This window comes from Pseudonaja textilis, chromosome 2, assembly GCF_049901715.1.
Source record: "Pseudonaja textilis isolate UNSWEBS1 chromosome 2, rPseTex1.2, whole genome shotgun sequence".
Classification (NCBI taxonomy): Eukaryota; Metazoa; Chordata; class Lepidosauria; order Squamata; family Elapidae; genus Pseudonaja; species Pseudonaja textilis.
The window spans coordinates 96,646,878-96,663,747 of NC_141991.1; the positions used below are offsets into that span (position 1 = coordinate 96,646,878).

General features: G+C 37.2%; 1 protein-coding gene across 1 annotated transcript in view; it reads right to left on the reverse strand.

Moving 5' to 3' along the window:
* CACNA1A (calcium voltage-gated channel subunit alpha1 A) overlaps nucleotides 1-16,870 on the reverse strand; it is a 345,788-nt gene that overhangs the window by 15,940 nt on the left and 312,978 nt on the right. The window contains exons 43-46 of the mRNA XM_087924614.1: nucleotides 16,347-16,456; nucleotides 15,465-15,603; nucleotides 11,975-12,088; nucleotides 5,757-5,792 (exon numbers count right to left, since the gene is read on the reverse strand). Of these exons, the coding sequence (XP_087780740.1) occupies nucleotides 5,757-5,792; nucleotides 11,975-12,088; nucleotides 15,465-15,603; nucleotides 16,347-16,456 (399 nt within the window). The remainder of the gene's footprint in view (nucleotides 1-5,756; nucleotides 5,793-11,974; nucleotides 12,089-15,464; nucleotides 15,604-16,346; nucleotides 16,457-16,870) is intronic.

Here is a 16,870-nt window from a genome sequence, read left to right on the forward strand (position 1 = left end):
GAATTTTTAAAAATTTTATTTTATTGTAATTTGTTTATTGTGAGATATCTGGAGTCACTGAGAGTTGGGCAGCATGCACGTTTTAAAAAGTTATTATATCATTCATGAATTCAAGCATGGAGGTAAATCTGTAGAATCGGAATAACATTCAGTGATATTTTTAAGTTGTTTCCATACTTTTTGCTCCTAGAAAAGGAGTTGAAAATTTTCTCCTTACCCATAGTTGATTTGTTTGATTTAGTAACCATGATTTTGAGTATTTTTATTTTTACCATTACTTATCTTGACAGTTCTATGAACAGAAATACTGATGCCAATTGCAATATCATCATCCTTATTTACTTTGCCTTACCTGCATATCTTTTGTATTACCTGCCAAATTATAAATATAGCTGTTCCTGAGCCAGCATATTATAAGCTTTTCTATACTACCTTAAACAATGTGAAATGTAGCTTCCCACATTCCTTTGAGAAAGGAATGCCAGATCTAATTAAGTGCCTTAGTAGAAATACCTTTTTTAGATAATGCATCTCCAGAAGAACCAAAAGCTTTATATACTGAAAAGCAAAGGAGGATTCATATGAAATATGCCCTCAAGTGGCAGTGCATACAGAACAGCCGTCATGATCTTGAGCACTCTAAATACATCTCTCACACAAGAATTGGTCAGATAACAGCTACTTAAATGCTGTTCTCCAGACTGAACATGCCAGACTCTTTTGCCCAGTTCTTTGGACTATTATAATATATGCTCTGGACCCTCAGATTTTGTTCAAGTGGTGGCTTAAAGAACGAGGGCTACAACAGAGTGGCAAGCTACAGTGGACTCAATTCCCTCTGCAGAGATCACTTTGCCCTCTTTCTAGGTATTCCTGATAAGGAAGGAAGAAAGCAATGTGGCTTCCCTGTCTGCAGCAATGGTACTACGAAAGGATTTATTCCCCCTTCTGAATAAGAGTCAGAGGAGGAATTGGGAATGGGTGAATGAGAGGAGCTCCTACCACATGGTGGGAATGGCAGAGGAGAGGGTGCCTGTGAGTGTGTAAGATAGGGTGAATGAGGGTGAATGAGAGTTCTGTGTGAATGTGTTGTACTGTATGTGGGTATATGGTAGTGTGTGGGAAGACAGTGGCTGTTGAGCGCACTGAGAACTGGTGATGCTATAGTGTCTCAGTGTGCCCAGCTACCCATCCTGGGGATGGTAGCTGAGGACAATGGGAGGTACCCAGTCTCTGATTTGGGAGCCTTTGGTTTTGGGGATTGAGTTGTCATTGGGGGGATGGAGGTGCTACTATGGCAGTAATGGACCTTGCAAATGTATGATGGGAAACTGGGAGCATGCTACCTTTGGGAACATGGAATTATTGCCATATATCAGTTTTGTGTTCAGGTTTCTTGGTCTCTACCCAGTACTCTGTTAGCAGACCTTCAGTAGCCCTGGCCTCTGCTACTGCTATGGAATTTCAGATTAATCTGCAATAAGGCATCCCTCATCAGTGATTTAAATGTTGATGAGAGGGTCATTCTAGTATGCACCACTGAAATCTAGTTGGGTCTGGAAAGGGTTAGTCCTTTTGGAAATATGCCAAGCAGGAATTGGGTGTGGCATCAGCTGAGACTCTGGGACAGGAGAGTGATAATGTACCACAGATCATTGGGTGTAAGATCCTGTTTACTTAGTTAGACTCTGAGGATCAGTTGGGATTGGTGTTGCTGTACCAACCTCACTGCTGCATAGTAATTTCTATTCTGGAGTTCAATTCCATTCTGGATTGCACCATGATGTCCATGGACCAATCCCAGGTAATTCAGAGCCCATCATGAGACAATGGTCACGCTCCATATTTGATATTTTTATTGGAGCAATGGCTATGTGATCTGAAACTGGGGGAGTTCTTGTTCTCTCTCCTCAAGCTTAGACATGTGGTTTTTCTAGTGCCATTTTACGCTATAGGAAGATGGACCCATTAAATCAGGTTCTAGGATTATGTCGTCTGTGGTTCTGGATGGGTTGGTACTGCCCTAGACAAACATGGTGTGCAATCTGGAGCTCTTCCTAGATTCACAACTCCACTCCTGAGCAGGTGGCAGTCATGTTAGGAGGTCATTTGCACAGTTTTGTGTTGTGTACCAGTTGCACCATTTCCTGGATTGGAAGGGCCTGCTCACAGTCATTTACGCTCTAGCTATCTTCATACTGGATTATTATAATGTTCTTTACATAGAGCTACTTTTGAGGGAGTATCCATGACCTTCAACTGCTGCAGAATGCAGCACTGCAGATTATGTGTGCTCTGCAAATTGCATTGGCTTCCAGTCTGCTTCCAGGTCCAATTCAAGATGCTGGTTTTAACCTTTAAAATCCTTGAGGGCACGTAACCAGGTTGTCTGAGGGGCTGTCTCTCTCCAATTACATCAGCCTATCCTTAAAAACGTCTAGTTAAGGAGCACTCACAATTTCTGGAGGCAAGCCATTCCACTGATTAATTGTTCTCAAATATCAGACAGGACTGGACCTACTATACCTATTACTATATTTCTGTTGTTTTAAGTTTTCAGCATAGTCTAGCTAAATTTTAGGGAAAGATAATATTCTACTCATATGTAATCAACAATGTGTCTTGATCTCACAATGTATTATATCTTACAGTGTGTTCCATCATTATGTTTGTACAGAGCAAAGATAAACTGGACAAGCAATCATCATCCTGGAAAAACTAACATTATTTCCCTATATGATACAGTAGAAGAATTTGCTCAGATCTATTTGTCCTTGAAATACCAGAAAAATCTACTTCCTGATTTCTTATACTGTTTTGAAGAAGTAATACCAGACTTGGAAACAGAATCTTGAAGTTCTAGGTTCAGGTCTTTCTGAAGACCCAAAATACCAGCTCCTTACTATTCAGCTGTTTCTGATCCACAGAGGAAAAGAAAAAGCAATTACTCACTTGTAACTGGTGTACTTTCTGATATCTTTCCCCTTTTCCCACCTAGAGGAACAGATGCATATGCACCCAGAAGCCTCTTCCCAACAGAAAACTGTTGTGGTTGTCTCCTAAACACGGGAATAGGGTGCATGGTAACCCACAATTGTAAATAATCAAACAAAGGTTGAAGAATTGCTAAAATCTCCTTAGTAAACTGCAACTTAGAATCAGCTTTTTTGGATAGTTTTCTAAGATTGATGGAAAGACATGACAATGCCTGGGGAAAGGGCTGAGAATGGATTGAGATTATCTTAAACAACATCAGCTACAACTGAACAAACTTTTCTTCTTCAAGATGTCCTGTCCATTCCTAATGGGATGCAGAAATGAGAACAGCAATCTCTCTTCCAAAATGGCAATTTCATGGGTAAACTTAATGAAAAAGACAGCATATGACAGAATGTTACAACTATATTAAAAATGTAATACAGAATGGTAGAATAAGTTATTAAAGTAAAGACAGAAGTTAGAGATTATTGCATTATAAATACCTAATCTGTTCTATATTGGATTTCAGTCTTTCAGTGGCACATCCTAAAATCAAAATATCAACTTCTTTTCAGGAACAAAGGACTAAGATTTCTATAGCTGAGAAGGGATTGTCATCTCCAGAGGTTTCTGTTGCATTGCTTGCTTGTTTGGGGAATTGTTCTAGGGTAATACATTTACAATTCTTTCATAAATGTTAGTAAGCATATAATGCAGAGTCACAACTACCTCTTTTTCACAGCTGAACTTTGCAACCCAACATTTAATTTCATTTTGTTTTATGTTAGGACCACTAAAATATTAACTATAATTTTCTGTGCAGAATTCATCAAAGTAACTTAACTCCCATACCAGTAAATTGAAATTATTTTTTCCTGAGATAACATTGTGTCAGAAAAAAATGTTAACTAGTATAATTTCTCTCTCCTTTTTAAACATACATGCCAGTCTTTTTAATATTCATGCTATCATATATAATCTTCAAGATGAAATAATTACTCTAAAGCTATAATTTTATAACTGATTATTCTTTTTTGCAGTTACATAATGATTACTTACAGAATAGCTTATGATTCTTGAGTTAGAATAGGTATACTATCCATCCTAAACTTACCTGAACAAAATGTTCAAATAAAATTCATAAGTCTTGTCCTTGTCAGAGTGATATTTGGTACTTATATGCTAGGAATTCTGAAGCATTTTCTTTGTATTAAAGTCATAGTAATAAGGAAGATAATTCATTGGAAGAACTCAGTCTATAGATTCACTGCACATAATTATTTTGGGGGCTGATGTTTAGTGGCCATGTCATATCTATTATGCTATCAATTCACTAAGTGAAGGCAATGTAAGCCAATCATCAACTGCAGAGTTCTCATACACAATAGGGGGATCAAAAACTCAATGCTGTACCTTCATTTTCTTTGGCAGTTCTGTCTTCCATGCCCCAAACTTGTCACAGAAACCAAGGGAAACTTTCTAATGCTCTCACTTCTGCCTCTAAGCAGGGCTGTCAAACTTGCGGCCTGCAGGCCAGATGCGTCAAGCACTGGCCATGCCCATGCTCAGTTTAGCGAAGGGGGGAAAAGTCCTGATATGTCACATGATGCCGCTGTGACGATACAAGTTTGACATCCCTGCTCTAGAGTTATTGCGGTAAATTAAAAAACCAGGAGACAGGACAGTGAAGAGTTGTGAAAGGCCTGGCTAAATGTACTTCTGATTCCTCAACTACAAATGCAAAGCTAATCATCTAGCACAAGAAAGAACAGCAAATGTTCTAGGATCGAGGATTCAGGATTTATTGGAAACATGAAAAAAAGCAAATAGGTTTTGTTTTCATGTATTAACTTTTTATTCTCCAAATTAAAATAGAGAAAATGGTAAGAACTGATGGGGGGCATCCAAGGGACAAAAATAAACAAGATTTTGTGCAATCTTAAAATTGAAGAGATATATAGTAAAATCATGGATATCCACTGAAAAAGAATTCCCAATGGACTTAATGGGGTGATTTTTGGAAAAGTGGATTTAGCATACCAATACGTGATTGTGATACTACTGACAAGTATGTTTAAGATGTGTATGATGAAGTGGATTTTGGCCTATAAAATCTTTTAAGGTGCTGCAGACTGGTCACCAGTAAAGTTATTCATAAGGGGAGGAAAATCTGGCTGGTGCAATTACTGGTTTCTTCATGCCTTCTAAGGGAGAAAGTTGAAGGAAGGATAGAACCCTGGTTAGAATACCTGAAGTATTGTGGGATGAGATGGAGCTATGCAAATTAGGTTCAATAAACAAAATAAAAATCTGATCTAGTTTAGAAGCTCCCTTTCCCAACAGTAACTTTCCATTAAACTACGGTAGTCACAGAAAATTCATTTGCCATTAAGTTATGGGGTTTAGATAACTATTTAGTGACTTATGAAACTAGCATGGTAGACAACAGAGGCAGGAATTGAATAATGAGCATGGTTAAAAGCAGAGATAATGGAAGAGGGAAGGAACAGAGAATAAGAGAATAATTGATGAGAAAGCCTAATGTAGACTTAAGGACAACAGAATCATGGACTGGAGAGAAAGATGTGCCTATATAGCACAATGTAGCAATGAGGAAAGTCACCATGTGGGCTTCAGCTTAAAAGAGTAGAAAAGAAAAGTGTGTGTAAGACTAGATGGACACATAAAATTGGCAGCTTGCTACTTTGAGGAGCCCAGGGGAAGGGAACTGGAGGCAGCGAGCGCATAGAACCAGGAGTCCAGGCTGCAGTACATACACTGAGATTATTCCCACGCGGTCGCGCCTTCCTCCTCTGTCGCAGCCATACAAGACGGTGCACACAGAAACGGGAAAGAAAGAGAGAGAAGGAAATAAATATAAAAGCATAGGGAGGTATAGGACCAAGGGGAAGGGAGGAGAAACTAGAATATAGTACTGGTAAAGGGATGGAGGTGGGGAGGGTGTAAGGAAAGAATAGTCAAGTTAATGTCATATTTATGCATAAAACCAGTCTAGCCTAGTGCCGAAAATCTCATCTCCTACTTTGATTACTTCACCCAAAACTGAAAAAGTTAGACAACACCACAAAGGGACAGGCAGCCTCAGAAGGAATGAGTTGAGTAATGCTGAGCTGAGCAGAGCAGCAGATATAACAGCAAGGCCCCATGTCTTCCCCCAAACATGCCGCAACAAGCCCCAGCCATTGGAACCGTCAGCCACCGGTAAAAGCTGCAACATTATGCACAAACCAAACATAGACAAATACTCCAGCCCATAGTTTTTGAATTTTCCCATTTCTTCTATTTCAGTGTTTCCAGTTCAACCCAAGAGAAGCAGATTCTTTCTTCAGAATCTACAGAAAATCTGTAAGTAGGGGCTGGTCAGTGGAAAAAAGAAGAACATTTATAAAATTAGAAACAGAAAGATGTTAAAAAATTAAAGATAGGAAAATCCATTGCTTATATACTATTTGTTTGGATTTAAAATATTACTTATATCCTGTCAAAATATTGATAGATTGATGAAAGATCTACTGTTTGGTGGAAGGAATTAATAAGTAAAATATATGGTTTATCTAGTAGGCAAGGTTGGCAGAGTCTGCTCCCATGGGTGCTTTTTGGGTGACCCAATTCTTGAACTGTCTCTAACTAACAGAAAGGCTGTTTTATCTGAACAATATAACTAACCATTTTCCTTTGAAAGGTTATATATAGTAGCACCTGCATAAACCCTCCTCCAAAAAGGAGAAATAAAGATACATACACACTTGCGTGTATACATTGGTAAGTGTATAGATGCAGATTTGAATACTATTAGGTATTATAGCATAATTTGAAAAAAAAAGACTTGCCATGGTAGAAAAAGACTGTGACCAACTGATCTAGTGATTGCTGAACATGCTGTTTTGATCAAAAAAGTCTTTCACTGTACAAGCAAGAAGTGATGGTGATATAAAATAGGAAGTTAAGAAAGAGACTTCTTCCAAATGATCACAAACTGAGAAAATAGCAAATATGTGCTTTTATTTTCTTCACTGGTAACTGCATTTTAATTAATCACCCCTATTTTTTCTGCCACTATTATTAATATGACCAGTAGTACTGTGTTTCTCATATAATAAGGCTGGGTCTTATTCTTTTTTGAGCCCCGAAAAAATGGCTAGGCCGTCTTTTCGGGGGTGACTTAATTCCCCCCCCCCCCTTGCATCTTCGGGCGGGCGGGCGGTGACGGCTTGGATGTTGACCTCGGTGTTGGTGGGGCACTTTGTATCGGGGTCAACACAGGCAGCACCATATCCGGGTGTGCAACAAAAGTACTTCCTAATGGCAAGCCCCCCCCCACCATTTCCCTCCATTGTGCATGTTTTAATATAGGCCTTAATTTGGGGGGAGGGGCTTAATTTCATTTCATGCCTATAAAACATGCTGGGACTTCCTATTGGGGGAGGCCGTGTTGTTGGAGAAACAGGGTAGTACCCTCACAAATATTTCCACTGTGGATTTTTCAGAGTACGTTATTTGCATATCTAGGGAAATAAAATAGGAGGTATCTAGAAGATTTCAGGGAGATGAATTAAACTTCCCTGAGCTGGAAACTGTTATACTGAAAGTAGAAGGCTTGAAGTTCATTTTGAACTTTACGGTGTCTATAGCAACAAAATTAAAGAAACCTGCCCCTATCATATAAAGTATTAAGATGGCATCATCCTAATAAGCCAAAGACAAAATCATACTTCAGAGCAAATTAAGACTATTAAAAGAGTGTAGCCTCTTACAGGTGTAGCTATAATTCTCATTCTCATTCTATCCATCCATCCATCCATCCATCTATCTACCTACCTACCTACCTATCTTGTCTATACTTCCCATATCATCTGCATGGCTCTGGACAATTCTTGAAGAAACATCTCTGTTGTAAAACTTGCTAATATAGTTTGAATTATTTCAAAGTCCTACAAAAATGAAGTGATGAAGAACATATGCAAGAACTTCTTGAGTTTTCCAGTCTCTACTATTTTTCTGAGGTAGAAATAGTGAAAGAAATATTTTGAAAATATCTCCTTGTCTGTCAGATTGTGTTTCTGAGAGCACTAAAGTAAGTCCAGCTGCAAACTGTATACGCAATGTGATTAGTGTCTTCAATGAAACATTTCAAAAGCTACTCTATTTGGAACTGAAAAATAATGTAGAACTATTCATGTCTTTCTCTGAGGAGAATTTGTAAATGCAATCAGTAAAGATACTCCCTGGGGTAAAGGTTGAAGTAAATGATTTAAATAAGATAATAATAGAATCTAAAATTGTATTCATTTGATTAGCATCAGCCTTTTCAAGATAGTTTTTGTATGGGCATTGTTTAAGTGTCAAGTTAACAGAACTACATGATGAGTCAACCCTAAATTATATATTGGATCATTATTTACTCATGTACCAGCAGTAACTATTTAACTATTTAATTTCCTTTAATTCTTACCAAAAAAATCAAAGAACAATAGCAACAACAAAAATTCTATAGCAATGTCCAGGACTCATTTCAGCCAGAGAAAAAAATTAGGCTGTCATGGAGTTCTTAATAGTTCCTTGAAGCCATGATGTAAGAGAAAAGTTAACACCACCAAATGATCAAGAATTCTAATGAAAGCATTGGGCAAGGAGAATAGTGTTATTATGCATGTGTTATTAAGGAAACAGAATTACCAAATTTGGGAAGATCAAATAAAGGCAGTGTGGTGGTGTGGTAGTTATCACAGAGTATTACATTTGCTTAGAAAAACTATGACCTGTCTGAGATGTCTTGGCTGAGCCTTACTTTGAGCTGTCACTGTGAAACATTTAGCAGATTCATCTTCTGCCTCCTTAATGCTCTCTGTCTCCGAGATCTGGTGATCTGAAGCAAAGCTCATGCAAAAGGGTAAAAAGGAGAATCAATACCATTTCCTGCCTTCCCTACAAACAGGACCCATTGTTTTGCACCATAGTCCCCACGATTGGGCTGTGTAGAAAGTGACACTTTCCTCTAGGAGCTGGTTAGACTACTGTTGGATCAGACTACATTGCAGGCATTATTAACCCAGTACCAGGACTGAATCAAAGCGTTAAGAATTTCTCCTATATTTTCTTAATATGTGGCATTATTACCATATTGATGAGGTACCCTCTGCTGAGAATATGGAAAACCAAATGCTATTCTAAATTAAAATGCAGTTTGCTCAAGATAGCTTTCTTTTGTCAAGAGATCATCATGGTGGGAACCTTTACCAGTCTAGTACAAACCAAAGGCAACTGCAGGAGTGGGTAAACAATGAAACAAATGCATGCCATTGTGACACAAACTCCCTTCCTTTACAATTGGTGTTGTGATGTCACAAGCACGTATTTAAGGAGAGGAGCTTGCATGGCAACATAATGATACTCATTTTATCATTATGAAGGCTGCTGAATTCTGTGAACACCTCGATACGTATCAGATGGATTGGGCAGTGATTCCTATTATACTCAGCCAGTATCAATGACTACTGTATGATGACTAGAGATTGAATGAACTGTAGTCCAGATTCCAAGGTATCTTTCAAGTTGAGAAAGACTGTTAATATGATCAGTATGTCTGTACTATAAAGGCAAGGCCACTGTAGTAAGGTTGCCATAGTTTAGTTTAGTTTTCACCAAATTCTGACTCTTTGAGTTAGTTGCAAATTAAGATGCAGGAAGCAAGAAATATAGTTGCGCGAGAATGTTGCAGATGGTACACTTACTTTGAGTAATTTCTTCAAATAACAGTAGGCCCAAGCTCTTACTTGCACACATACACAGAAACATAAAGATGCTTGCTTAGCCTGTTGGTATAACAGTAAATGCTTCTACATAGCAGAGCATGCTAAGAGCGACTGCTGCTTGGCACATGCTTAGCAAAAGAGCCCCCATACTCAAGCTCATTGTTTCACCCTCCCCACCCTCAATCTAACATAACACTGATTGCTGAGATTGCATCAGAACCTATAAAGTTTGCTACTATAACACATGCTGCATGCCAGATCAGAAAGAGAACATTGTTAGCTGGACAATAGCTGCTGAAGGTCAGAGCCTTTACTCTGATAGGAGCTGGGCTGTGACAGGCCATATCCAGGTAGCTTCTTAAACATGATAGCTTTTTGGCAGCTTTAGCTTTTTTTCTCCACTCACCATTAAAGATGCAGAGAAAGTGGACATGTCTAGCATAACAAAACAACCCTCTACAAACCAATAGAATAAAATGAATTTCTAGTTTTCTCACAATACCATTAGAGTAGAATTTGTGCATTCCACCAAGGATGCCAAAGGCAACAAAAATGATTTATTACTGAGGTGTTAAACCTGGGTGAAACCATCATAGGACAGCAATGGAGCAGATGTATAAGCCCAGGGAAATGCAATTTGCAGTCCCCAGGTATTGCTCCATTGGACATTACAGAAAAGTAAAAGAAGACAGCCCACAAGGGTGCTTGTGAAAGTATTGGAGAAAGGAGTACTGTGAATGCTATCTTGGCTCCTGAATGGAAGGCAGGAGATAAGTCAAATAAACAAACAAACAAACCCCTTTATTTTTCTTAAGACAGAAATTTGGCATTTTTTAAATCTTGGATCACACTCATATCTCTTGAAATAGGATTTGTTAATTTATTTTGTTAAGTTAGTAATTTTTAAAAAAATATTTCTTAAGAAACACAGCTCGCTCCCATCATTTACTGTTTTAATTCTTGGCTACAATATGAGCTTTGTTACTAGAGAACTTACATATGTGGTTTGGAGTAAATGTTACCAATTATTGGGCACTCGTTATTGATGCAAATCGAAAGCAATGTGTACCAATTTCTCAATGGTTGCAGACTGTTAATGCATCCTAGTGATAGTTGAACAGGTAGCAATAGTTCGGAGTATAGGCAGGGCAAAGTGTCTGCAGATCTATACCTCTCATCATGCCCTTCTGTTTGCCAAGACAGAGAATTTCTGTCTCTACTGGATCTTCTGGGTTGCTTGGTCCTTTTACATTGATCACCAGCTTAAGAATCGAAGGCTGTAAAAGAATCCAAGAACTTCCCTGCTTATGGTGAAATCTTGGTATATTGGGAGAGGAATACTATAGAGTTTCAGGCAGTAGTAGCAAAGAATGGTGACTTTACGATATTAATAGGAGTTATATTAGTTTTTCCATCATCTGTGAATAAATACATCAGGATAGAATTAACTTCTGATGCATGTAATGCACATTTGTAATAATATTTTTTAGAAGAGTTTACATTTATGCAGCAGCCACACAAATCTCCTAGCTTAGGAGAAATGAGCATCTTCCATGAATTTAATGAGATCAAAATGAGAGGGTAGAGTCCAATACTTCAGCCACAGATGGAAAATACCAACCTATACCTGCCCCTCAACCTTGTCAGTATGGTGCCCATGACTAAGTGGGATGGGAGAGTCCTAAAGGATAATAGATGCTGTGAAGTGCAATGGGCAGTGTATTTCACGTACCCCTTTCTAAATGGATAAATGTATTATTATAAAAAAAATCTAAAGAAATATATTTTAAAATTTTCATTTATGTTATGACACCATCTCCTTTTCAAGAGTAATTTAAATGAAATATCACACTGAAAAGTAACCCTACTCTTTCTGTATATAAGTAACAAATGATCTTGATTGTCTTTTGGGAAACATTTGTTTGGCCCGTAGCTGGAAATGTGTTTTCATTTCATTTGTGATGCAAGAGCAAAGTGTTCACAGCATGATGCTAATTCCTGGAAAGACCCTGTGCAGTCCCTATCTGAAGAACAGGACAGGAAGGCTGGGAGACATTCTTTCATTTTGCATCAGTAGAGGCCCTAGCATCGCTGTCTTCTTAAGTGAATGAATACTTTTCAAAGATAATGACAATCTTAGAAACAAGAGGATGCTTAAATGAAGAAGTTATCATAGCTCTCAAGCTCAAATGGGGCACAAATTTAAAAAAGAAAACCCTCACCTGGTTTTCAGCAGGCAATCGTGGCATGGAGGCAGCTCTTCCGTGACCCTCCATGGGTAAATACTGATCACTATCTGAGTAGACATCTTTTGCCATCTCCCGCATCTCTACAGACTTAATTAGACAGGATGTTAGGATCAGAAGTCATAAGAAACAAATAGAAGAAATACTATTCTTTTCAACAGCTGGGAAATTGGGAGAAACAGACATCATAAACTGTAAAGACGGAGAGATACTGCAAATTTTAAAAATTACTTAGTTGTGATAAACATTTTAAGTGCTTTTTCTAGCACAGATTTCATTATTCTCTAGCTCTCCGAAATTCCTCTATCCACGGTCAGAAGGAATGAACATTTGTTTCCAGTACATGCACCTCTATGTCCCAAGGAACTTCAAAGACCAAACCAAAACACTGAGATATTCTTGGAGCCCCCAGAATACAGCCGCACCTTATTGCTATAAGAAAAATTATCCCCAAAGTGCTTCAGCAAAGGAACATATATAAGCAATATGTACTCTCTCTATATTCTATTAATATGATGACATCTGTAAAATCCCTTAGACTAGATGGAATAATCACAGACTGGTATACAAGAATTAAGAAACATATCCTATATCTACAGATATCTACATCTGGGGGTATTTTAGGTCTCCCGCTGACCCCCAAAACCTGCTGCCAGTGTTAGTATATGAAGCTTACATCACTGAAATTGTGAAGTCTGTTATGGGTCCTACTGACATCCTTTATTTAATATCTATGTCAAAAGTTGTTGCTAAGATTTTGCAGCTACATTTGTGAGATTTCAGTAGTTATTACCTCATCCTGCATAATCTGGTTATACGAAAGTACATCAAGTTACACACATATATGGCTTCTATTTGATATAATAGCTTTGTATGCAGGTAAGATTCATCTACATATACTGTTAGCTTCTTTGGATATGAAAAAGCTTTTCATATGGGTCCAATCAAACTTATGTCTAAGGTTACATTTCCTATATACTTTATTTCTTTTATTATAATTAACTACCTTAATCTATCCACTCATATTAATGGGCGATGTGGTTATTTTATTAGTGGTTAAAATGCACCAGGGAATTCATTAGAGGTGTTCTAATAAAGGAGAATATTTGTAGCTGAGGGTTGAAATGAAGCGTCCCTCTGAACTCGGTTGTTTTTAGGACTAGAACCGATGATGTTACCTAGTTTAGGTAATGAAACACCTATAAAAAAATAACCTAGCTCAGAGAGCACCAAGGACCCCTCATTAGGAACGTTCCTCAACTCCATTAATTTTTAATTTGTGCTATAAACTTTGGTATGCCCAGTAAGACAGTCTGATGAAATTAAGGAAATTAACTTAGCTGAATATCAGTAAAATATGTTATTTTATGGAGATTATATTTTGGGTTTTTTTTTTCAATGTTTACTATCTTTATGTAAATTTGTAGAAGTTAGGAGTACAAAAAAATGTAGTAAATTAAATATGATGCCAGTGAGTAGAAAAGTCCAAAAAGTTGTAGAGAGAATTGAGTTTGTATATAATTGTCTAATAGCTACTGCTTTCCCTAGGAAAATATCCAGTTTAATAGATAAGAACTGTTCAAAATTTATTAAGGAGGTAAATTACAATATAAAGAAATGGAGGAAAATGCTGTTGGATTTGTGAAAAAGAATCAATATTTCTTTATTTGTTAATTAAATGTATTTGCCACCCATTTCACTACAAGGCAACACATAAATTTTGAATTAAGATTGCTACTTACAGATCAATGCCTGTGTTAGTTCCATTGAAATATTTAAAATAAATTGATAATGTTTTTTTCATGGAAATAAATACTCAAGTTCTCCTTGTTAATATTCTATCTTTGTTATGAGGATTATTATTTTAATTTGCCTAATTTTAAACAATACAGTTGGGTTTATCTATTAATTTCAATCATCTAATTAGGATAGAATTTATATTGATTAGTTGACATTGTGGGCTCAATTTGAGAGTTATTACTTCCTATTATTTCAATCCTTGAAAGTTCTTGGTTTTAATTATAATATGCATTTAATTAACTTCCCAGCACTGAAAGTGGTTAAATATATCTGTCCCCAACCTGGTCTTACATATCCAAGGTAATACATTCCTGCAGTGCTTTTCATGTTAGCCAGGATATGTCTGACAAGTAGAGCAATTGTAGAATAAAAGCCTAATTTAGAAGCATCCTCCTAAATCCATAAGTTCACAGCCTAAGGCCACTTCCAGATTCTTCACAGAAAGTGTACACTAGAATAATTGTGTAGCTATTTTGAGGATGTGTCAATAATCTCTTAGTATTACTAACTCAATCCTCTCCCAGACATAAGTAATCAGTAATATATACAGCTAGTCCTTGATCTACTACAGGTCAGTTAGTGACTGTTTGAAGTTATGACAGATTTCCCAAGGGCTACTTATGAATTCGAAGTGCTGACTGAAGTCATATGATTGCATTTGGGGTATTTGGCCTACGTGGCAGTTTGAAGCATGCTGCAATCACACAATTGCAATTTATGACTTTTTTGCCAGAGCCCAGTGCAGACAAGGTATTTATATAGCAACATAGTGTTCACTTTATGACCATGGTGTTTGCTTTACAACAACTGAAAAAAAGGGCTTAAAATCAGGTGTGGTCATGTAGTGACTGACAACCATCATGACTTAAGACTATAATAAGGCTAAGTTGAGGAATACCTGCATGTGGGCTGATACATTAATGCAGAATGTTGGCTGTGAGATGACTTTTGCATAAGAGGTGAATAGATGTTAATAGCCACCACTATTTTCAAATGTACCTTTAGCTGCTAATACGTTCCTTTTGAGCCAATTAATCACTACACATTATTGTAGAGCTTTTACCATATGCTGAACAAGACACATTAATACAAATGTCTGGAAATTGTTAATGGATTAAGACTGGAGGATAGGACTGCCTTATTATCCCAGGCAGGAGATACTGAACATCAGTGAAATTTACATATACATGCACATGTAATTGCTCAGAATAAAATTTGTGAAATGCACACAGTTTGAATATTATACTTGTAAAGGTTTGTTTTGGTTTGAAGCTCTATTAAAAATACAAATGAGACGAATTCACATAATATTAAATAAGTGCAAGGGAAAAAAGAACAGTCTGCTTTCATCACAAATACAGTTTGCAACTTGATGTATACTTATTGTATTGCACTATCAAAGTTTCATAAAGTAGTTAGAATGCTGATACAATAAAATGTCGTTATGTGTTACTCAAATAAATATTTAATCCATATTGGCTTAATCAATTTCTATCTTTGGGTCCTATGAGCTGATGGAATATAGAATTTCTCACTGTAAACAAAACTTTTCTGAAAAATTCTGCTATAAAGCTGGCTTTATAGATGCGTGACAGGCAGGATAAGAAAAAGAAAAAGTAGAGACAGATAACTGCCAGTTCAAACACCTTGCTGGCATACAAACCACCTGGGAATTGGTCCGGCTATTGGGTATTTCCTCTAAGCGCCCCCGCTCTGGGCTCCAGGTTCCTGTTTTCTGGAACATCTCCTGTGCCCTTTGCGTGACCCATGACTCACTTTCCTTCATTCCTCCTTCCTGTATATTCCTGGAAATAGATAGAAAAAAATCATATTCCAACTATACCATTATGAATCTGTGTGCACAATCACAACCCGTTTATCTGTCCATTCCCCAAGCAATTTATAACTCATGTGTAAATAAAATACAAACACCTTTAAGTTGCCCTTACTTTTCCAGATCTGTATTGATATTCCAACAATCTAATTGGCTCTGTATAAACTGCTAGTCTAGAAGATGAAGAGTGATCATTGTGTTCTTCAGTACATTGTACCATACCATATCATCTTCACAAAAATGGCTGGAAGACTGGGACATAGCAAGACGGACTTGGAATGGAAACTGATTAGCTTTATTGACTGCAAAAGTGCATCTCTGAGCTTCTTGATATTAATAGTAATGTGATTGTGGTGATAACAATTTGTCAGTTGCCATGCCCTATGCGGCTTTTGAAGGCTAAGTAATATTACAAAACGAAAATGTAGCTCTCAATTACAAAAGAGCTTCCAGTCTCTGGCCTACAGTGATTAGCAATGTCTCTACAGAATTTCATATTGACATCTGTCAAGTCCTTTTTGTAGATGTCATTGTTGGAGTCTTTCATCCTCAAAGTAGGGTACAGATTTATTGATGATGATCCTGTTTCCAGTGACAGAATTAACCATTCACTGAATTTCTGATGTACTAGTAATAGCAATGGTTCAATACATGTCTCATTTGAAAAAGTCGTTTCTGTATAGATGGAACTGTCCTATATAAACTAGGACTCACATTCCACCTCCTTGGTCCAGTTGAGAGGAAGGAAGAGCATTTTGTCCTTGGCCACCTTCTTGGGATGGAGAAGGTGGTTCCATACGCTGGAACATAAGTGGTGTCCGATTCTAAACGGGACAGAATGATACAAATATTAAAAAAAAAATGGAGATATTTTCTAATGTAGACATCATCTGATTACCTTTTTTCCTTTAGTAAATTTCTGATCACTTGAAAAACTGTTAGAACAAATGATTTACTGTTTGATTTCCAACTTTGTAAACTTGAGAATATGAAAATAATAGTTCTACGCAGATCTTGCTCACAGATTGCATAAAGGAAATCACAATTATTATACTGGAGCAAGAAAGAAGAACTTTTAATTTTTTGTTTGTGCTTCTCTGTTGTTGGAGTTTCTTGGCTCTCTAAAAACATTTAGTTAAAGGTGAATATAAAATTATATGGAGTTGCACACACATGCATGCATACACACAAGTGACGGAATTTTCTAAACAGGCTGTAGCACTTTGTGAAATGTAATT